At 42.4% G+C, this 24857-nt stretch overlaps 1 protein-coding gene across 1 annotated transcript; it reads right to left on the bottom strand.

Moving 5' to 3' along the window:
* Positions 1 to 20732: 20732 nt before the first annotated feature.
* On the bottom strand, positions 20733 to 23286 carry FOXQ1 (forkhead box Q1). Its single transcript, XM_075828471.1, has one exon. The coding sequence runs from the start codon at positions 23098 to 23100 to the stop codon at positions 21694 to 21696; it is 1407 nt and encodes a 468-aa protein (XP_075684586.1). The 5' UTR covers positions 23101 to 23286; the 3' UTR covers positions 20733 to 21693.
* Between the last annotated feature and the right edge of the window lie 1571 nt (positions 23287 to 24857).

The raw sequence follows: 24857 nt of genomic DNA, 5'->3' as shown, positions 1-24857 counted from the left end.
TAAGTCCAAACGGAGCGTCCCTGACCTGCCCGCGACACGGCCAACAACCGCACTGGCACCTTTGTGGCCCTTTACCTGCAAAATCATGCACCCATTAATTAACCACCCTCTATGGCAGCACGAGTTTGCAGGTAAAGGGCCGGTTTAGCCACAATAATGCACGGTCATTAACAGGCTATTTGACAGTAGTGCTGAACATGGTGCAGAAGCGGTTGTTGTCCGTGCCGCGTCCGGGTCAGCGCCGCTTTGTTTTGACTTTAAGTAAATCAGTCACACGGCCTTTTCACTGACACAAATGAAAAAGTCAGTGGGGGGCAATTTATTAAAACTTGCATTTAATATGAAAGAAAGTTGTAGTTAGGCTTCGGTTAACATCTGCACTAGGGCTCCGTTCCGATGTTCCGTCTGTGCTTTCCTATGTTCTGTCGGTGCCCATGGTTTCCGTTTGTCTCCATTGTGCAAAGGTTCCGTCGTTTTGACGGAATCAATAGCATAGTCGACTACGGTATTGATTCCGTCAAAACAACGGAACCCTTGAACAACGGAGACAAACGGAAACCATTGGCACCGGATCCGTCACCAAAGGTGATGGAAACGGAAATCTATGGTTTCCGTTTGTTGTCTGCCAGGGCTCCGTTCTTCGGAAAGCTCAGACGGAATGTAATGTCGGAACAGAGCCCTAGCTATGATGTGAACGAAGTCTTAGATGCTCCTAATTCATTAAGAGACGCATTCCTCTCAATAAATTAGTCACATCTCTGGCTGTCCATGCACCAGAAAATCGAATCTGTGAAGATTTGCGCTATAATTTATCCCAGTTCTCTGGCGTAAAATATGGTCAATTTACAGGGCTTCGGTGGCTCTATCCCCTATCGCTAAGCCCTGCCTGCTTTTTTGAAAAGTCGTAAATTTTTTCGCAAAAAAAAATGTTTTTGCGCAAATTGCGACTTTTCCGCTCCAGGGTGATTCATAAATTCCCCCCAGAAAGTGTTGAGGGGAATGCCATATTTCTTAATGCAATTACGGCAGATAACTGGTGTAACTGCATTCATACCCAGTGTGTGTTTAGTAGTCAGTTTTATTTTGTAAAGTTGATGGATGATCTAAGATTCAGATAGATAGTATTTATATATTTTAAGCTGTTTATATAGCACCAACATATTCGGCAGACAAATAACACATATAATTTTTGCAAGAATGTGACATAAGATCCCTGTTTCATGTTCAGGAGCAGAGTGATTCACATGATCTAGGTTAGTGGGAACACTGGGAGTTGTAATTCTGCAACAGCTGGACAGCCACAGGTTGGAGACCACTGGTCTAGGTGGTGTTAACATTAAAGCTAGTGAGTGTCGGACTGGAGTTCCAAGGGCCTACCAGAGGAGATGATTCTGAGGGCCCATCCTCCATCTATTAGAACATGTACATGTCCACTTTTCATTTCATCATAGTCCTTGTTGTTATCATTGTACACACAGAACATCAATAAGGTCTCATTTCTAAATCATCCCAGAAGAAATAGACCCTAGTGGAAAGTGATTGGCTCTAAAGAGCTTCAAATGGGGTTGTATTCCGTTCAACATTTAAGCCCCATTATTGTGTAAGAGCCTGGGCCCACCGGAGGATCTTCTGGTTCTCTGGTGTACCAGTCCGACCCTGATTAAAACAGTGATTTCATATTGATGTGTGCTATGGGCAGGGCGGATTGACCATGCACTTCACCGGGAATTTTCCCAGTGGGCCGGCCAATCCACTGTTATGGGGCCGCTCTGTTGTACAGTCCTGTAGAGGGCCGCACCGTCCATGAGGAGAGATGAGCTCGAGATGAGCTCATCTTGCCTCAGGCGGCGGCCTGCTGCCTCTCTGAGGGGGCAGCGGCGCCACTGAAACCAGCCGCCGCCACCCCCTCCTGCACTAATTTTACCTGCGTCAATAGAACGCAGATACAAATACATGCATTAGCGCTGAATGGTCGGGCACGTTCCATGCCCGACCATTCAACACCTTACAATGACGCTGATTGGCAGAGAAAAATGACTTGCCCTTCCAATCAGCACCTTTCAACGACACTAGCTGTTAAAAGGCGCTGATTGGTGGGGCAAGTCATTCTGCCCTGCCAATCAGCGCCTTTCAACGATGCAAGCGGCACAATGACTTCATCGCGCCACTTGCGTCGTTCAGACCCAGCAGATTTGCTCAGAAGAGAGCAGGTCTGCATTGCCACCGTACGGCTCAGGAACGGGATCATGTGAGTATGTAAAGTTTTTTTTTTTTTTCTAATAAAACTGTGTGGCATTATATACAGGGGGGGGGGGCTGTATGTACCGGGGGGTCTGTATGTGGGGATGTGGAGCTGTACCTACAGGGGGAGCTATATGTGAGGCATTATCTACAGGGGTGGGCCATATGTGGAGCATTATCTACAGGGGGAGCTATATGTGAGGCACTATCTACAGGGGTGGGCTATATGTCAGACACTATATACAGGGGTGGGTTACCTGTGGGGCACCATCTGCAGAGGGGCTATATGAAGAGCACTGTCTACAGGGCTGGGCTATATGTGGGGCACTATATACAGGGGGAGCTATATGTGAGGCACTATCTACAGAAGTGGGCTATATGTGGAGCACTATCTATATGGGGAACTATATGTATGGCAGCATGGTGGCTCAGTGGTTAGCACTATTGCCTTGCAGCGCTGGAGTCCATATGTGGGCACTAGCTACAGTGGGCTGTATGTGGGGCACTATCTACAGAGGCTCTATGGGGGTCACTATCTGTAGGGGGGCTAAGGGGGCACTATTTACAGGGAGCACAGTGTGTGTGTGTGTGTGTGTGTGTGTGTGTGTGTGTGTGTGTGTGTGTGTGGGACACAGTGTATGGTACAATTATAATCAGGGACATAGTGTATGGTGTTATTATAATTAGAGGTGCAGTCTATGGCGCTATTATATTTAGGCTCGTTGAGAATTTTATCTTTGTTTATATGTGCAGAAATGGGCTGTGGCAGGGAGAAGTCATCATAGAGGTCTGGACCGGATGGAGAACTAAAGAGAAAAATAACTAGAATCTGAGACATCACCGGTGAGTCACTTAATGTAAATATTGGGTGGTTTGATTATGATATGTTTTTTTTTGTGAAACAGCAACTCTCAGCATATCCTTACCATTATTCGGGCCATGCTTGGAGCTGTAGTTTTAGACCGTACAAACCTATACGGCAGAGGTTGCACTAAATTGAGCTGTATTTGTGCTTGTGCTGTATTTATGTACTGAGCTTGGTTCTGGTGTTGTATATATGTACTGAGCTTTGTTCTGGTGCTGTATATATGTATGAGCTTTGTTCTGGTGTTGTATGTATGTACTGAGCTTGGTTCTGGTGCTGTATTTATATATTGATATATTGCTGTATATTTGTACTGAGCTTGGGTCTGCTGTTATATATATGTACTGAGATTCGTTCTGGTGTATTTATGTACTGAGCTTCGTTCTGGTGCTTTATATATGTTCTGAGCGTAGTTCTAGAGCTGTATATATGTACTGAGCTTTGTTCTGGTGCTGTATATATGTATGAGCTTGGTTCTGGTGTTGTATTTATGTACCAAGCTTTGTTCTGGAGCTGTATATATGTACTAAGCTTGGTTCTGGAGCTGTATTTATGTACTGAGCTTGATTCTGGTGCTGTATATATGCATTGAGCTTTGTTCTGGTGCTGTATATATGTACTGAGCTTGGTTCTGATGCTGTATATGTGTACTGAGCTTTGGTCTGACACTGTATATATGTACTGAGCTTTGCTCTGGTGCAGTATATATGTATGAGCTTGGTTCTGGTATTGTATTTATGTACTGAGCTTTGTTCTGGTGTTGTATATATGTACTGAGCTTGGTTCTGGCACTGTATATATATATATATATATATATATATATATATATATATATATATATATATATATGTATTGAGCTTGGTTCTTGTGTTGTATGTATGTACTGAGCTTTGTTCTGGTGCTCTATATATGAGCTTTGTTCTGGCGTTGTATATATGTACTGAGCTTGGTTCTGGTTCTGTATTTATATATTGAGCTTTGTTCTAGTGCTGTATATTTGTACTGAGCTTGGGTCTGGTGTTATATATATGTACTGAGCTTCGTTCTGGTGTATTTATGTACTGAGCTTCATTCTGGTGCTGTATATATGTATTGAGCTTTGTTTTGGTGTTGTATATATGTACTGAGCTTGGTTCTGGAGCTGTATATATGTTCTGAGCGTGGTTCTGGAGCTGTATATATGTACTGAGCTTTGTTCTGGTGCTGTATATATGTATGAGCTTGGTTCTGGTGTTGTATTTATGTACCAAGCTTTGTTCTGGTGCTGTAGATGTGTACTGAGCTTGGTTCTGGAGCTGTATTTATGTACTGAGCTTCATTCTGGTGCTGTATATATTCATTGAGCTTTGTTCTGGTGCTGTATATATGTACTGAGCTTGGTTCTGATGCTGTATATGTGTACTGAGCTTTGTTCTGACACTGTATATATGTACTGAGCTTGGTTCTGGTGCAGTATATATGTATGTATGAGCTTGGTTCTGGTGTTGTATTTATGTACTGAGCTTTGTTCTGGTGTTGTATATATGTACTGAGCTTTGTTCTGGCACTATATATATATATATATATATATATTATATATATATATGTACTGAGCTTGGTTCTGGTTCAGTGTATATGTATGAGCTGTGTTCTGGTGTTGTAGTTATGTACTGAGTTTTGTTCTTGTGCTGTAAATATGTACTCAGCTTTATTCTGGTGCTGTATATATGCATTGAGATTTGTTCTGGTGCTGTATATATGTACTGAGCTTGGTTCTGGTGTTATATGTATGTAATGAGCTTGGTTCTGGTGCTGTATATATGTATTGAGCTTTGTTCTGGTGCTGTATATATGTACTAAACTTGGTTCTGATGCTGTATATGTGTACTGAGCTTTGTTCTGACACTGTATATATGTACTGAGCTTGGTTCTGGTGCAGTATATATGTATGTATGAGCTTGGTTCTGGTGTTGTATTTATGTACTGAGCTTTGTTCTGGTGTTGTATATATGTACTGAGCTTTGTTCTGGCACTATATATATATATATATATATATATATATATATATATATATATATATATATATGTACTGAGCTTGGTTATGGTGCAGTGTATATGTATGAGCTGTGTTCTGGTGTTGTAGTTATGTACTGAGTTTTGTTCTAAAATATGTTCTGTAAATATGTACTCAGCTTTATTCTGGTGCTGTATATATGCATTGAGATTTGTTCTGGTGCTGTATATATGTACTGAGCTTTGTTCTGGTGCTGTATATATGTACTAAACTTGGTTCTGATGCTGTATATGTGTACTGAGCTTGGTTCTGACATTGTATATATGTACTGAGCTTTGTTCTGGTGCAGTATATATGTATGAGCTTGGTTCTGGTGCAGTATTTATGTACTGAGCTTTGTTCTGGTGCTGTATATATGTACTGGGCTTGGTTCTGGAGTTATATATATGTACTGAGCTTGGTCCTGGAACTGTATTTATGTACTGAGCTTGGTACTGGTGCAGTATATATGTATGAACTTGGTTCTGGTGTTGTAGTTTTGTACTGAGTTTTGTTCTTGTGCTGTAAATATGTACTCAGCTCGGTTCTGAAGCTGTATATATGTACTAAGCTTTGTTCTGGAACTATATAAATATACTGAGCTTTGTTCTGGTGCTGTATTTATCTACTAAGCTTGGTTTTGGTGCTGTATATATGTACTGAGCTTGGTTCTGGAGCTGTATATATGTATTGAGCTTGGTTCTGACACGGTATATATGTACTGAGCTTGGTTCTGGTGCAGTATATATGTATGAGCTTGGTTCTGGTGTAGTATTTATGTACTGAGCTTTGTTCTGGTGCTGTATATATGTACTGAGCTTGGTTATGGCACTGTATACATGTACTGAGCTTTGTTCTGGTGCAATATTCATGTATGAGCTTTGTTCTGGTGTTGTATTTATGTACTGAGTTTTGTTCTGGTGCTGTAAATATGTGCTAAACTTAGTCCTGGAGCTGTCTATATGTATTGAGCTTGGTTCTGGTGCTGTATTTATCTACTTAGCTTGGTTCTGGTGTTGTATTTATGTACTTAGCTTGGTTCTTGGGATGTATTTATGTGCTGAGCTTTGTTCTGGTACTGTATATGTGTATGCGCTTTGTTCTGGTGCTGTATATATGTCAGAGCTTGGTTTCTATGTTGTAATTACATAGGATATATTTATTATAACAAAATTGCTGGGCAGATGGAATTGTTTTCAATTCATTGTATATTTAATGGGAACCTGTCTGGTAGTTTTAACCCCTTGAACAGCCACTATGCGGTAATACCATGACCTGACAATATTTCCAAATGTATGTTTTTTTCAGATGTATGTAAAATCAACTTTTAAAATGGCGCACACTATATCCTAATTACTCATTAAATAGTAACGGGGGCGGTGCCGCTATCCTGAAGTGTCACATCATCCTGCCTCCAAACCCACCTTTCCATGTTTGATTGACATCCGCCTGGCTGATACAACTTTCTCAGATGCGCCATTGCCTTTTACTACTTGGGCAGTGAGGTGTTCTCTGCCCGGCTTCATCACTGCACTACGCATGCCAGGGGAGTAGAAGGCAACGGCGCATCTGCAAGAGTTTGAGGAGGCTGGTAGTGATGTAGAACAGACAGTGGGATGTCAATCCAAATGTGGGGGTTGCCATTTCAATTTTCATTTCAGGCAGCAGAAAAACTAGAATCGGCCATGTGTATACATTTGTGTATGTGGGGACTAAACTGTGATATAAAGAAATCCCCACATACACAGGTGTATACAGGAGCTTCTTCCATCTGCTGGTATCAGTGATTTCAGGACCTTTGAGAACATCGCGTGACTATCATGTTATCAAAGGTCCTGAACCAATCACTGCAGCTTTAAGACACCGGACACAGGAGAGAAGAAATCCTGAGAAAGGTAAGTGTTAAATGAAGTGTGTGTATATATGTGTATGTGTGTGTATTAATATGAGTGTGTATATATATATATATATATATATATATATATATATATATATATATATGAGTGTCTATATGTGTATATATATGAGTGTGTGCATATGTGTATGTATATGAGTGTGTGTGTGTGTATATGTGTATATATATGAGTGTGTGTGTGTATGACTGTGTGTGTATATATGAGTGCTTAAATATGTGAGTGTGTGTATTTATGAGCGTGTGTGTATATGAGTGTGTATATGTGTATGTATATGAGTGTGTACATGTTGTAATGTCCGTGGCTGCGGGCTGTCAGCTCCAGCCTCCCGCTGACAGCCGCAGCTACGAGTCGGCAAGCGCTGGCCCCAGCCTCCTCCTCAGGAGACGCCAGCGCTTGCATCCACTCACCTGCGCCGGAGCCCGCAGGATGTGCGCGCACGCTCGTCCCTGCTCTTAAAGGGGCAGTGCGCGCACCGGACATCTTGAACGACCTTTGACCCGTGAGTACCCTGGGCTATAAGAGGGGTCCAGCCCCCTAGTTCGATGCCTGAGCGTTATTAGTCTTTCCCAGTCTGTCTCGCAATGGTCCCTTAGTGTCTCCCGTGCCCTGTTACCCGTGCCCTGTTACCTTTCCTGTATTCCGTATTGTTCCAGTTCCTGTGCCTACCAGCGTTGGAATAGTGTCTTCTGCCACGTCAAGTGTCTTCCGCCACGTCAAGTGTCGTCCGCCACGTCAAGTGTCGTCCTCCACGTCAAGTGTCGTCCGCCACATCAAGTGTCTTCAGACACGTCAAGTGTCTTCCGCCACGTCCAGTGTCGTCCACCACGTCAAGTGTCTTCTGCCACGTCCAGTGTCGTCTGCCACATCCAGTGTCGTCTGCCACGTCAAGTGTGTTCTGCCATGTCAAGTGTCTTCTGCTTCATCGGATACTGCCCGCCACGTCTGGTGCCACCTGCCGCACCAGCCTCCATCCGTGCTGGAGCCACAGCCACCGCCCGGACTATTTCAGGTACCCAAGCATTACTGTCTGCCATTGACTTCCGTATAGACTGTGACCTGGTCAGCTGCCTCCCCGCTACGGCGGAGCGGCCTAGTGGGTCCACATACCCTGTGTCCGTGACACATGTATATACACTACCGTTCAAAAGTTTGGGGTCACCCAGACAATTTTGTGTTTTCCATGAAAACTCACACTTATATTTATCAAATGAGTTGCAAAATAACTAGAAAATATAGTCAAGACATTGACAAGGTTAGAAATAATGATTTTTATTTCAAATATAAATTTTCTCCTTCAGACTTTGCTTTCGTCAAAAAATGCTCCATTTGCAGCAATTACAGCATTGCAGACCTTTGGCACTCTAGCTGTTAATTTGCTGAGGTAATCGGGAGAAATTTCACCCCATGCTTCCAGAAGGTCCTCCCACAAGTTGGATTGGCTTGATGGGCACTTCTTGCGTACCATACGGTCAAGCTGCTCCCACAACAGCTCTATGGGGTTGAGATCTGGTGACTGCGCTGGCCACTCCATTACAGATAGAATACCAGCTGCCTGCTTGTTCCCTAAATAGTTCTTGCATAATTTGGAGGTGTGCTTTGGGTCATTGTCCTGTTGTAGGATGAAATTGGCTCCAATCAAGCGCTGTCCACAGGGTATGGCATGGCGTTGCAAAATGGAGTGATAGCCTTCCTTATTCAAAATCCCTTTAACCTTGTACAAATCTCCCACTTTACCAGCACCAAAGCAACCCCAGACCATCACATTACCACCACCATGCTTGACAGATGGCGTCAGGCACTCTTCCAGCATTTTTTTAGTTGTTCTGCGTCTCACAAATGTTCTTCTGTGTGATCCAAACACCTCAAACTTCGATTCGTCTGTCCATAACACTTTTTTCCAATCTTCCTCTGTCCAATGTCTGTGTGCTTTTGCCCATATTAATCTTTTCCTTTTATTAGCCAGTCTCAGATATGGCTTTTTCTTTGCCACTCTGCCCTGAAGGCCAGCATCCCGGAGTCGCCTCTTCACTGTAGACGTTGACACTGGCGTTTTGCGGGTACTATCTAATGAAGCTGCCAGTTGAGGACCTGTGAGGTGTCTATTTCTCAAACTAGAGATTCTAATGTACTTGTCTTGTTGCTCAGTTGTGCAGCGGGGCCTCCCACTTCTCTTTCTACTCTGGTTAGAGCCTGTTTGTGCTGTCCTCTGAAGGGAGTAGTACACACCGTTGTAGGAAATCTTCCGTTTCTTGGCAATTTCTCGCATGGAATAGCCTTCATTTCTAAGAACAAGAATAGACTGTCGAATTTCACATGAAAGCTCTCTTTTTCTAGCCATTTTGAGAGTTTAATCGAACCCACAAATGTAATGCTCCAGATTCTCAACTAGCTAAAAGGAAGGTCAGTTTTATAGCTCCTCTAAACAGCAAAACTGTTTACAGCGGTGCTAACATAATCGCACAAGGGTTTTCAAGTGTTTTCTAATCATCCATTAGCCTTCTAACACAGTTAGCAAACACAATGTACCATTAGAACACTGGAGAGATGGTTGCTGGAAATGGGCCTCTATACACCTATGTAGATATTGCATTAAAAACCAGACGTTTGCAGCTAGAATAGTCATTTAGCACAATAACAATGTATAGAGTGTATTTCTGATTAATTTAATGTTATATATATATATATATATATATATATATATATATATATATATAAAAGTGTGTGTGTGTATATATATATATAGGAGTGTGTGTGTGTGTATATATGAGTGTGTATAGGATTATGTATGTATATGAGTGTGTATATATGTGTGGGTGTGTAGAAATATGTGTGTGTGCGTGTATGTATGTATGTATATATATATATATATATATATATATATATATATATATATGTAATATATATATGTGTGTGTGTGTGTATATATATATATGTGTGTGTATATGTCTGAGTGTGTGTGTATTTATTTGTGTGTGTATATATATATATATATATATATAGCAAACATAGAATGGTGACAGCACCCTGCGACACTAATGCCACCTAAACCACTAAATATAAATAAATATGCACTAAAGCTAAATCTACTTACAAATAGGGAGTAATTCTCCTTAGTAACACAGATGTAACATGCATCTTCATGCATTGTCGGAATTGTTATACTGTTTACAATTGGTTCTTTTTGGTTCTAAGTTGGAATGTGCCGTGGGCGCGGGTAGATATGATACCAATAATGTACAAATGTAAACGCACAAGGGATGCATTGATCCATTTTCAACCGCTTCTGCGAGAGGCGGGATTGTCACTGTATTTCAGGCATTGTGGATTTCTCCTGCATATGGAAGCTGCATTTTATGAATGTCTTCTTTAAAGAGGCTCTGTCACCAGATTCTCAAATCCCTATCGCCTATTGCATGTGATCGGCGCTGCAATGTAGATAACAGTAACGTTGTTCGTTTTTTTTTACCAAGTTATGAGCTATTTTATATATATGCAAATAAGCTTTGAAATGGACAACTGGGCGTGTTTTTTTTCGTATGTCCAACTGGGCGTGTATTGTATTTTTAACTGGGCGTGTTTACTTGTTTTACTAACTGGGCGTTGTGAATAGAAGTGTATGATGCTGACGAATCAGTGACCAGTCAGCATTATGCACTCCTCTCCATTCATTTACAAAGCAGCATCACGTTCTTACTAGAACGATGTGCAGCCACATACACAAGTGTCCTGATAATGAATACACATGACCTCCAGCCTGGACGTCATGTGTATTCAGAATCCTGACACTTCTGAATCTTTTCTGTGAGATTTCCAGCAAGGGAAACTAAATCTCGTTTACCTCGTAATCTCGCGAGATTACGCGTGGCTTGCTGGAATCTCACAGAAAAAATTCAGAAGTGTCAGGATTCTGAATACACATGACGTTCAGGCTGGAGGTCATGTGTATTCATTATCAGGACACTTGATTAACGTTAATGTCTGTGTATGTGGCTGCACATCGTTCTAGTAAGAACGTGATGCTGCTGTGTAAATGAATGGAGAGGAGTGCATGATGCTGACTGGTCACTGATTCGTCAGCATCATACACTTCTATTCACAACGCCCAGTTAGTAAAACAAGTAAACACGCCCAGTTAAAAACACAATACACGCCCAGTTGGACATACGAAAAAAAACACGCCCAGTTGTCCATTTCAAAGCTCATTTGCATATATATAAAATAGCTCATAACTTGGCCAAAAATGAAAGTTTTTAAAAAAACAAAACGTTACTGTTATCTACATTGCAGCGCCGATCACATGCAATAGGAGATAGGGATTTGAGAATCTGGTGACAGAGCCTCTTTAAATGTAATGTCGTGGAATGTGAGGGGTATGGTCAGCCCGCAGAAGAGAGTAATATTGTATGGTCATATTCGCAAAGTTAACCCTCATATATTGTGCCTCCAGGAGACTCATTTAAAACCTGCTAAAATGAAAACTGTGCTTCGGCCCTGGGTCCAGTGGTCTAGCCACTCTTATCACACATCGTACTCGAGGGGCGTCTCCATTCTGATACACAAATCTGTGAGATGGGAGGCCATTCATACTAAAATCGATAGCGAGGGCAGATATGTATTTGTGTATGCTCTCATTGAAAATGTTCCTTATGTTTTATTGGGCATGTACATTCCTCCGCCAGCATCTCTGCAGATTTTGCATATCGCGGCCACCTTTGCTGCAACATATCCGGCCGCGAAAGTGTTGGGCATGGGAGATTTTAACATGGTTGTGAATTGCAGCCTGGATAGGTTTAGTGCTTCTTCTGGGCAGGATCATGTACCTTCCGCCATATCTGTACTGGGTTTACTGTTTGATGAGATAGGATGGACGGATCTATACCGATATAAATACCCGACAAATTAAGTGTATTCCTGTCACTCCCTAGGCAGAAACTCCCTATCCCGCATAGACTATATTGTGGGAAACTCTCTCATTGTACCTTTGGTTGAATCTGTCTCTTATAAATCTAGAGCAGCGTCTGATCATTCTCCCATAGTGACCAGCTTTAGTCTCCCTGGCCCATCCGTACCTAGGAGCTGGAAAATACACCCCTTTTGGCTGACCCTGATAGGTCCCCAGGATAGGATCCCTGATCAACTGGAGGTATTTAATATGGAGCATAGCACATTTGAGAATTCCAGCATTGCATGGGACACTCTGAAAGCCTATCTCAGAGGATGTCTTCGGTCCACTATTTCCTATCTAAAAACAGACTCTTTCAGGATTAAGTCGGAGTTGGAGAAGCAATGCACAGCTTTAGCTGTTGCTGCTTCAGGAAAAGGCAAATAGGAAATAATTTTTTGCCAAGCAATCGTATTATGAGCTGGGTAACCAGTCTAGTAAGCTCTTGGCACACTTAATCCATCAAAACTCTAAAAGTCCGGCTATTCTCAAAATTCACAGTAGCTCTGGGGAAAGTTTGACGGACTCCCAAGGAATAGCCGAGACATTTGTGCAGTTTTACAGGGAGCTTTATACCTCTCAATCTAGATATGATATGTCTGAGTTACAGGCCTATATGGATGGTATTTCGTTCCCAACACTGAGTCTAGAAGGTAGAACAGCCCTGGAGGCTGATGTGATTGAGGATGAGATACGGGAAGCCCTGAAAGATATGTCAAAGGGGAAAGCATCGGGCCCAGATGGGATCCCTATTGAGGTATATCACAAATACTCAGACCATCTCATCCCCTCATTATGCGCTATGTTTTCCTATGCATTTGATACGGGGCAGTTACCAGATAGCATGTATGATGCCACTATTATTGTCCTGTTATAACCCGATAAAGACCCTATGCAATGTGGCTCTTATCGTCCGATCTCGTTATTAAATAGTGACTACAAGATACTTACTAAAATCCTGGCAAACAGACTTAATAAAGTAATCTCCCAAGTTATTCACGATGACCAGTCAGGCTTTATGCCGGGGAAGTCTACCTCCGATAACATTCGGAGGGTGCAGATACTTGCTCAGATAGGGGGAGCTATAAAGGCTGACTAGGCAATTGCGTCACTGGACGCTGCGAAAACCTTTGACTCCATTGAATGGGTATACCTGCTGGAGACGCTGGAGAGGTTTGGATTTGGTCCACAGTTCCTTAGATGGTTTTCCCTTCTATACAGGGCACCAAGGGCACAAATCCTGGTGAATGGTGTATTATCCCCATATTTCTGTTTACAGAGAGGTACCAGGCAGGGATGCCCCCTCTCCCCTTTGCTCTTCGCTCTTGCTATTGAACCATTAGCTATAAGTATTCAACAACACCCCGAGTACAAAGGGATATGTTTGGGGGGCAGGGAGGATAGAATTGGCTTGTATGCAGACGACATGGTTCTTCTTATGTCCCAGCTAAACGTGACGCTACCCCTGGCGATTGCTACTCTGGAACTATTTGGATGGTTCTCTGGACTTCATATTAATTGGACCAAGTCGTTTTTTATGCCCCTACAGGGGATGGGATGGCCAGACTCCGTACAGGGCTTGCGGGTGGTTTCCTCATTTAAATACCTAGGTATTATTATCAATCGGGATCATGGGAATGATCATGCGGCTAATATATTGCCACTGCTGGAATATGTAAAGGTTAAGTTTAGGATCTGGAGCACTCTTCCCCTAGCAGTGACTGGTAGAATAAACTTAATTAAAATGGTCGTTCTTACCAAATGTCTTTATGTCCTCGAACATGCAGCGACACCAGTGTTTAAAACCTTTTTCAAGCAGTTACATGCCCTATTCCCAGCATTTATTTGGGGTTCCAATCGATCTAAGCTCAGCCTAACTACTTTGCAGTGTCCCAAGACATTAGGAGGAGCTGCCCTGCCAGACCTCTTCCTTTATTATTTGGCGGGACAATTAAGATATTTGAAAGTTTGGGCCACTAACATGACATTGCCAAATAAGGAACATCATCTGGCGTCTCATCTACAGATGACCACTCTATGGCCAGTATTAGAAGGGTCCCTGAGTACAATTAAGAATGTATTGCCTATTCATAAGGTGGCATCCCAGGTGTGGATAGCTACGAAGGGCATTTATGGGTATTCTGATGTACACACTGATATGCCGTTATGGTTTAACCCACTCCTCTCTCAGATAACAGATGATTTGGCTCCCTCCTTTAGGATTCAACACGGGGTGCACACTGTTGGGGATATGTATGCGGGCAATAATTTTAAGTCGTTTACACAGTTGCAGTCTGACTTTACACTACCTAGGACTGCTTTTTACAGATAGCTACAATTGCGTCATGCTCTCGGGGCCCAGTACCCTACCCCTGACACGGAATTCTCACAATTTCCTCTGATAGGAATTTTTAGATCCCAAGGTCCCAGAGGCTTGATATCTGCCATGTACACGTCCCTCATATCGGCCAGATTAGCCAGTGCACCACTACAGGTAAAAGACAAGTGGACTACACTGATACCCGACCTTACAGAGGGGGATTGGGAGGAGATCCTATCCTCTCCGATATATATGTCTCCAGCCGCTAATAACAGGATGATACAAATATTCATGATACATCAAAGTTATTTTACTCCTGTTAGGTTACACAAAATGGGTAGATACCCGAGCACGGAATGTCACAGGTGCCGATTTCCTAGGTCAGACTTTTGGCACATGATCTGGGCATGTCCATATATTTCCTCTTTTTGGGATGAGGTGGTTGGGATAGCTACTGGAATTTTGCATATCCTAGTCCCAGTTAGTCCACAAGTTTGTCTGTTTGGTATTCTACAAGATGAATACTGGCCTCATTATTTGAAAATATTCCTCCGGGAAATACTGTTTATGGCACGGAAGACTATCGCTCTTAGATGGATGGATCCGCGTCCTCCCACTGTGGCTAAAAGGAAATCACTTGTGAATTCGATCATTCCGTATGAACGGATAATGTATAAACAGAGAGGATGCCTTGATAAATTCTATAAGATATGGGAAGCATGGTGTGACTCTGCGGTGACTCAGTATACCCCACACAGGTATTATGGCCTCTGCCGGTCATTGACACATAATTGAGTTACTGGGTTGTAGATCTACATATTTCATGAAACAGTGTTCTGTTTTATTTTGTTCGTTAACCATGGGATACATGTGAAATGTCTTAATACATGTATGTATTTCTCCTTTATCTGAAATGGTGGTGTATTATGTATCACTCACATCTCTGTCTTATTTTCTGTACTATGTGTATGGTATAATTGCATTTGTACTACAAATCTTCAATAAAACGAGTTTAAAAAAATAAATAAAAAATATGTTATTGAAATCAAAAACTCCCACACAATCCTCTTTAACCATTTTGTTGAGAATAAAAAATACGCCGTCATCTAAGTAGTCCTCGTATCCAAAGTAGTCCAACAACCGAACCTGTAAAAAAAAACACAAAAAAAATAAATATAATTAGTAACACATAAAAAAGCAAAGCAGTTATTAGACTTACGTTCCCTGGGTCCAGCGCTGGAGCCGCAAAGTCAGCGAGCTACGCTGTTTCCGTAACTTCAGGAGTTATAGGGCAGCATCAACTCTACATATAGCCCAGCTTTCACCAACACTCTCCTCCCTGCCCCTACTTAACCTCTACCTCCTTCTATGCCCCTTTCCCCCTCTTCTCACAGAGCCTCTGCCACCCTCTGTCCCCCTACCACAAATAAAGGTTCAAAATCCTTATCAGTGTCCCATGCACCCCATTAGACCCCCCTGCCACTATCTATTCCCCATAGTACCACTTGCTGCCCGGCATGCTGCACTATTTTAGTCACAATTTTTTTTTACCTGCAGTGGAAGATTCTAAGGCTTTATTCACACCGTGGTATTTCTATCAGTTTACTGTATGTGGCAGGATGCGCTCCTGACGCCTATGATAAATGTATCCATAGACCCCCTTACACCCAACAGAGGCTAAAAAAGCTTTTTTTGCTGTGTGGAATAGCTTTAAAGGCTGCGCTATTCCAATGCGACTAAATGTGCTTTTTTTAAATTTAACATGGGTGCCTATGGAGGACGGATAGCAGAGACATTCGTGTTTTAAACCGTTTAATGCATCTCCTGGGAGCTTTATCAGCACATACTGTACATTATATTGTTAAAAACACTGTGGTGTGAAAGCCGCCTAAGGGTATGTGCACACACACTAATTACGTCCGTAATTGACGGACGTATTTCGGCCGCAAGTCCCGGACCGAACACACTGCAGGGAGCCGGGCTCCTAGCATCATACTTATGTACGATGCTAGGAGTCCCTGCCTCTCTGCAGGACAACTGTCCCGTACTGTAATCATGTTTTCAGCACGGGACAGTAGTTCCACGGAGAGGCAGAGACTCCTAGCGTCGTACATAACTATGATGCTAGGAGCCAGGCTCCCTGCACTGTGTTCGGTCCGGGACTTGCGGCCGAAATACGTCCGTCAATTACGGACGTAATTAGTGTGTGTGCACATACCCTAAGAGTGTTCAATGCAGATGTGAACACAGCCCAATGCTGACAATAATAATAAGGCTGCATTACTACATCTATAACCAATGAGGCTACAGCGAACGGTTTGCTGACTCCGCCCACTTGTGCTGGCCCCACCCACAACATGGGGCCACGTTTAGATTTTTTTCCAGGGCCACTTTAAAGAGGCTCTGTCACCAGATTTTGCACCCCTATCTGCTATTGCAGCAGATAGGCGCTGCAATGTAGATTACAGTAACGTTTTTATTTTTAAAAAACGAGCATTTTTGGCCAAGTTATGACCATTTTTGTAGTTATGCAAATGAGGCTAGCAAAAGTCCAAGTGGGTGTGTTTAAAAGTAAAAGTCCAAGTGGGCGTGTATTGTGTGTGTACATCGGGGCGTTTTTAATACTTTTTTCTAGCTGGGCGCTCTGATGAGAAGTATCATCCACTTCTCTTCAGAACGCCCAGCTTCTGGTAGTGCAGACACAGCCGTGTTCTCGAGAGATCACGCTGTGTCGTCACTCACAGGTCCTGCATCGTGTCAGACGAGCGAGGACACCGGCACCAGAGGCTACAGTTGATTCTGCAGCAGCATCAGCGTTTGCAGGTAAGTCGATGTAGCTACTTACCTGCAAACGCTGATGCTGCTGCAGAATCAACTGTAGCCTCTGGTGCCGGTGTCCTCGCTCGTCTGACACGATGCAGGACCTGTGAGTGACGACACAGCGTGATCTCTCGAGAACACGGCTGTGTCTGCACTGCCAGAAGCTGGGCGTTCTGAAGAGAAGTGGATGATACTTCTATACACAACGCCCAGCTAGTAAAAGTGTTAAAAACGCCCCAATGTACGCACATCATACACGCCCACTTGGACTTTTACTTTTAAACACACCCACTTGGACTTTTGCAAGCCTCATTTGCATAACTACAAAAATGGTCATAACTTGGCCAAAAATGCTCGTTTTTTTAAAATAAAAACGTTACTGTAATCTACATTGCAGCGCCTATCTGCTGCAATAGCAGATAGGGGTTGCAAAATCTGGTGACAGAGCCTCTTTAAGCTCCCAATCCGCCCCGGGCTATGGGCAACACTGACTATTTTGTTAGATCAGTTTTTTGGGCCAAATGAGGGAGATTTATCAAAACTAGTGCAAAGGAAAAGTAGAGGTTTTACATAGCAAACAATTAGACCAATTTTCCAAAAAGTACCTGACGTGGATTCTGATTGGTTGCTATGTGCAACTCCTCTACTTTTCTTTGCACTAGTTTTGTTAAATATTCCCAAATGTGTTCTTCTCTTAACCTTTTAGCGACATTCGCCGTGCATGTGCGGCTGATGTGCGCTACCCCAACATGGTGCTGGCTCAGCTGAGCCCATGCCATACATGGCGGTTGCCGGCTGTTTTAATTGTGTGAACGCTATAAGAGTTTTGGTGTTTTACAGTATAGAGTAGTGACAGGAATGAAAGGGATGCTACATTCGCACGAGCGCCGTGACCCCTTCAAACAGCTGATCAATAGGGGTGCCAAGAGTCTGACCCCACCAATCAAATATTGATGTCCCATACTGAGAATTGGCCATAAATGTTACTACCTTTAATAGTAGAACACAGATAAAAGCAATAACACTTATATACTGCAAAATATAGGTATTGCTGTGTATCGCATAAGCATTCTAAAGATTCCATGGTAAAATCCCCTAGGGGGACTTAAAAAAAAAACAAAAAAAAAAACCGTTAAAACATTTTAATAAAAATGTAAAACATTTTACAAAAATAAATGTAAAGTTCTAAAAACCCCACTTTCCCATTTTTCATATTGTTTAAACATAATGGTATCAGCACGTCTGTACCATTAAAATATCACGTTATATATCTGATGAGGTGAACGCTGCAGGAGAAACAAAATCCTAATGCCAGAATTGCTATTTTTTTGTCACCTCGCTTCCTCATAAAATGTAATTAAAATGAACAAAAAGCCGTATGCAACCCAAAATTGTACAAATAAAAAGCTAAATCTCACCCTGCAAAAAACTGGCCCTCACACCACTCCATCGATGAAAATATAAAAAATAAATAAATATGTATCTTAGTATATGGCGACACAAAACATATATATTTTTAACAAAGTATTTCTACTTTGTAAAATGAGTAGAAGATAAAAAACACTAAACATAAATTTGGTATTACCGTAAACGTATTGACCCGCAGAATAGAGTTAACATGTTATTTTTACCATACAGCGAACGACGTTAAAACAAAACCACAAAGACTATGGCGGAATTGTGTTTATTTTTCAATTCCACCTCACAAAAGCATTTAGAAAAGTTGCTCAGTACATTATATGGTCTTGCAAAAAACAAGCTCTCATACCGCTATGTTGAGGGGAAAAAAATGCAACAATGCAAAAATGAAAAACTTGCTGTCTCCAAGGGGTCAAAGAGGACTTGTCATAATGACATGTCTGTTTTAGTAAATACTTGTATTACCCATGAAATAACAATTATAGAGCATCTTGTATTAAAACTGTACTTTTCTGCTGTTCCTCTGTTGTTCCGCCTAGAAATGTATGAATAAATTGACAACTAGGTGTTACCTAGTTGTCAATGTTTAGGTGTTTTTGGTGTTGTGTCCCCACACAGACAGACAATGTCCAATAATTGCTGACAGAGTGAGACTGTGTAAGGACACCCCCTTTTGATAAGGGGAATGGTGGCACCGAGTTGTCAATTTATTCATACATTTCTAGGAGGAATAAGGGCTTGTCCACACACAATGGAATTGCTGCAGAAAATTTCTGCAGCAATTCCATTAAAAGTCAAAGGCGCACAAAAATGTACCATTTCCTGCATTTTTTTATAGCAGAAAATGGTGCGTAAATTGCTGCGAGATGGAGACATCTTCTCTGAAAAACTGCACTAGATATAAAGGTGTATATCTGTTTTGTCAAGAGTGTTCCCTAAGGCTCTATTGACAAGCTGCCATGATATCGCAGTTTTTGCCACGATTTCACAAAATTGTGGCAAAATGCTGCGGTTTTGCTACTTCAGGCACCTTCAGCAGAATACAAACACCATTCAGGAAATCTTGTATTCTCTAACTCAAATTATCACAAGCGCTAATATAGTTTTCTCACAGGTATTACATTAGCCATTAATTGGACTAAAGGATGTCTGTATTCTGCTGTCTGGCCCACTTGAAAACATCAGGTGACTTTTACCCCTACAGACCACCTAAAGTTTTGTCTACATTAGTCATTTTATGTCACGTTTTTGCTGCAATCGTAGTAATCCCAGGAAAACCCATACAATTTTTTTGCAAAAACATAGCGTTTTTGTCGCAATTACAAATACTGCTGCAAACACGGTGACAGAAAACAGCTCATGTAAACTTACCTTGAGAAAGTTACCCCAAATCTGAGCTAACTTTTATATTTAGTTACCTTTTTTGCTAAGTACTTTATTAAAAGCATTATACAGGAGTGGAAAAACATGATTACTTTTATTCAGAAATAGCCCCAGCATGTCTATGGGTTGGGTCGGGTATTGCAGTTCAGCTCTATTGAAGAGAATGGGACTGAGAGGCAATACCACACATGTGGACAGGCGTGGCACTGTTTTTGGAAAAAGCAGCCATATTTTTCTAATTATCTACAATCCCTTTAAAGAGTTACTTCACTTTCACAAAATGTATTATATGTCATAGTGACACAATAGAAGTCTTGATCGGTGGGAATCCAGGTGCTGAGACCCCCATCGCTGAGACAAAGGGGCAAAAGCACTCAGCTAAGCACCCTGCACCTTCAAATGTTATTGGCTATCCTCGTTACTCTGAAAACGCCTCATACACATTCTATGTGAGCCCATCTTCAGACTGACGAGGATAGACGATCACCATTAAAGGTGCAGATCGCTCGACTGAGCACTTCTGCCCCTTCATTTCAGTCATGGGTGGGTACTAGCACCCCGACCACAACATCTGATATGTCTCTTGTAAGGTGAGAAGTCTTCTGGAGTAACCAGATCCGCAGACTCTGTAAACTGTCTTTATTATTTCTCACGCAAATCACATACTTTTCATATTACGAAGTTTATGGAATTCCCTTCAACCATCACAAAGCAAAGTGCTGAATCACTGCACACGTCACACACAGAAATGTCTTTTTTTTTTATCAATAATTTTATTTGAAAATAAGCTGTATGTCTCAGTTCAATAAAATACACATATAAAACATTATTATAAAAACACAATCTCTGCTCAGTAAGTGGCAGTGCTGGCAATGGCATTGGAAGAAGTCGACAGACTTGGCTCGATTCGAGCTTCTTATAAACCATCAATTTAATCATTTGGACCACTACAGTTCTTTAGTGGTGAACGGTCATTACAGAATTAACTATAAATAATTTAAGAAGTAACATATTTGGTTTACAGTAGAAATGACCTGGAAATCTATCACTGTTTGGCACAATGCTAAAGAATCATCATTGTATTTATTGCATGTAGGACACTGGGATCACTCAACAGTATAGTTGGCATTTCATAAATGGCACATAGGTTGAAATACAGGCAGGTGACAGCCAGAGAACTGGCCCAGTCGAGGTAATTTCATAACAAAAAGGGTCTTTGAAGCACAATGATAATACAATGTGTTCTGTCCACTGAGAAGTTATAAAAGTGAATGATATACTTAAAAAGTGCATCTGAAGGTCATTAAGACATCTCATAAAACATATATACCAGTGCAGACTCTGTGGCACAGCCACACTAATAGTTACGATGGGTCTAGACCTTGATGTAGACCCTGGTCATTGGAAAGACATCACATTACTAAGGGCTATGGGCTTTGGAGACAAGGACATAACAGAAAAGTTCAATAGTTCTTACATTTTTGGGTACAAAATAGTCTCAATTTTAAATATACTCCCCTGAAGTCGGGGTGGTTATTATAGGCACTTGACAGCAATAGAAAATGAAGGCACTGAAATGGGTGGGTTGACCCAAGAAGTATAGAAATGTATTGATGCATTACATGGTAGCCCGATTAATGGAACCCCCTTAACAACAAATTATTTGCATATAAATCATGCCTTTTTTTTTTTACTGATAAATAGAATTTGACACAGTGGATGCTACAACTAACATACCTTCCCCTCCCTTCATTGTCATGCTAACAATGTCTCTGGCCGGTATGGATGGTATGATCCAGGAGAACGCATGGTGCATAAGATCTCATTACTCCCCAGGTGTGCTGAGAAAGACTTAGCAGAGCTGGGGTGTGGGAAGAGTTGGGGGTACTGGGAGGACGCACGTCTGGACTGGTGCTCATCTTCCCTGGGGTCAACAGACAGCTGCTGTCCTTCACTCCTGGGATCCACTAGGAGTAGAAGAGCTTCAGGCATGCAATACCTATAGAGTTGTAAGTGCAAGGAAGCCCCAGTGCTGCTTAGGGGGTTTATTGGGAAGAGGGCAGGTGAATGGGGCAGTGTAGATGATGGAGAGTAAGACAGAAGAGGATAGGAAGGGACTGAAGGAGGGGAGTGCAATAAAGCACCTGGAGGCCACAGGATCCTGCCACTTGGTGACTTGGTGTCTTCTTCTCTGTTCTCTCTTTTGAGGAATGGTTTGCTCAGGATGCTGTCAATTGCGAAGGAGCTGGAGAACTTGGTCCCCGGACTGGACTCCTTGGAGGAGCTGCTAGTGCTGATGGAAGGATGTGCAGAGGAGGAGGATGTGGGTGAAGGTGCCATTAGTAATCTGCTGGAGGAAGAGCCTGGATCCTGGCTAGCAGCAGGTGATGGCATTAGAGGGTGATGCTGATGGTGCTGCTCAGAAAACCCTTGCAGCTCCTGGTCTTTAAGGCACTTGGTGACCCTATTCAGCCTCTTCCTTCTGCGCCTGAACACACCATCGGCAAAGGTGTACTCACTGTTAGGGTTCAGCATCCAGTAGTTGTCCTTGCCCCATGGCCGTGAGGGGTCTCTTAGCACTTTGACAAAACAGTCATTAAGGGAGAGGTTGTGGCGGACAGAGTTCCTCCAGCCGGTGTACTGACCCCTGAAGAACGGGAATTTCTTCATCAGATAGTCATTGATCTCAGCTAGAGTCAGGCGGCCGCTGGCAGAGTCCCTGATGGCCATAGCTATGAGGGCGATGTAGGAGTAAGGAGGCTTGGGGCGCCGGGTGTATGTCTTGGCTTTGCCAGCCTCCGTTGTTTGGGCTGTGCACCCCACAGGTACCTCTTCCTCATCCCTCTCAGAGCCCGCTCTCACCTCGCCCTCCTCCTCTTCCTCCTCACCGCCTAGGCTGCCGGTGTCCGTGTCCATTTCAGTGTCTCTGGTGCAGATGACTGGCGCGGGACTGTTGGCTACAAAGTCTCCATCTGAGCCCAGCTCATCGTCCTGGCTGGAGAGAGGGGATGGCATGCTGCCCTCCTGGTCACTGCTGCACACCTTGTCCACATAGGCTGCTCTGGAGAACACCTCCACACTCATCCCGAGCAGCACAGGGCACTGCCGATCTCCGCTACTCTCCGGCTGTCTTCTTGTCTCCCGGAACTCACACTGTGTCATGTAGCAGTGCCCAGAGTCCTAACTGGCCTTTCCGCTGCTAGAGTGTCACTGTGCCCACATGTCTCTGCACCTGATCAGCTGGAAGGGGTGACAGTAGGGAGTGAATCGCCACAGCTGTGACTCGTCGGGGTGCTTGTCAAGGGCTGTCACGTCCCTTCAGTCTCGTGCGGCTGCTGCCTGCTGCTCTTATTATTATTATTGTACACGGACCCTTCCCTGGCCTCGCTCTATTATACTAGACAGGTGGGCGTGGCTGCTCTGCTCACCTACTCTATCTCCAGCCAATCACAGGCCTGGCCAGCACGAGGGGGGAGGGAGCAGTAAAGGTACTTAGTGGTAATTAGGATTCAGGAGACGTCTAATTATCCTGACACATGTGTCTGGGTGTCACTGCTGCATTCATATATTATCGCCTCCCTGCGCAGGTGTCTCAGGTGTAACGTGCGCTGCGACTAGTAGGTGGCAGAGCTGCTCCAGGTACAGAACTACGATACAGTGTCACCCTCCATACAGAGCAGAGATCCCAGTACCTACTTATATTCATATACACTTCTATCTGTTATTGTGTCCCTTGTATTCACATATAAAAAGTATCTATCTATCTATCTATCTATCTATCTATCTATCTATCTATCTATCTATCTATCTATCTATCTATCTATCTATCTATCTATCTATCTATCTATCTATCTATCTATCTATCCTCCTCATATCTATCTATCCTCCTCATATCTATCTATCTATCTATCTATCTATCTATCTATCTATCTATCTATCTATCTATCTATCTATCTATCTATCTATCTATCTATCTATCTATCTATCTATCTATCTATCTATCTATCCTCCTCATATCTATCTATCTATCTATCTATCTATCTATCTATCTATCTATCTATCTATCTATCTATCTATCTATCTATCTATCTATCTATCTATCTATCTATCCTCCTCATATCTATCTATCTATCCTCCTCATATCTATCTATCTATCTATCTATCTATCTATCTATCCTCCTCATATCTATCTATCTATCCTCCTCATATCTATCTATCTATCTATCTATCTATCTATCTATCTATCTATCTATCTATCTATCTATCTATCTATCTATCTATCTATCTATCTATCTATCTATCTATCTATCTATCTATCTAGCTATCTATCTAAAGAAATTATATATAATATTTCTGTTGGATTTCCATTATTAATCATAATGAAATGACATTTCCATCATAATATTATTCAGTACCGTTTGCCTGATATATTTGTTCTGATGCCGCTGGCCAGTTATGAGAGGGATCTTGGATGTGAAAAGTCTAATGATATGACCCCCAGTCTTGGGGTAGGTTTCCTGTACTTCCTGCCTTTGTTGTAAGTTGCAAGGGATAGGGTCATATCTCCTAATCTACCTTTGATGTTTATTTTATTACCTTTCCAGCATTTGTGTAAGAACTGTGCGCATTGTCTCTTATCTTCTTTCAAAGGATTAAAAGTATTTTCCAAACCTTATAGGTAAATACATCAGAGAACTGTGATGCGAAGGCCTCACATCAAACCTTCACGTGACAGTGCTTCCCAAGTGAAAGGGTCAATGTAGACAGCAACTGAACCCACCTGATGGAAATAAAAGTCCCTATAGCACACAACAAGGACATGGACTGACCACACCAGTAACTCTACGTGTGCGGACATTTATAGTGACCCTGGAGCTGCCCAAGATCTTGTTACAGAAACCATGTCATGTGAAAAAGTA

Source organism: Rhinoderma darwinii, chromosome 5 (assembly GCF_050947455.1).
Source record: "Rhinoderma darwinii isolate aRhiDar2 chromosome 5, aRhiDar2.hap1, whole genome shotgun sequence".
NCBI classification, from domain to species: Eukaryota; Metazoa; Chordata; class Amphibia; order Anura; family Rhinodermatidae; genus Rhinoderma; species Rhinoderma darwinii.
This window is presented reverse-complemented; position numbering and strand designations above follow the sequence as displayed.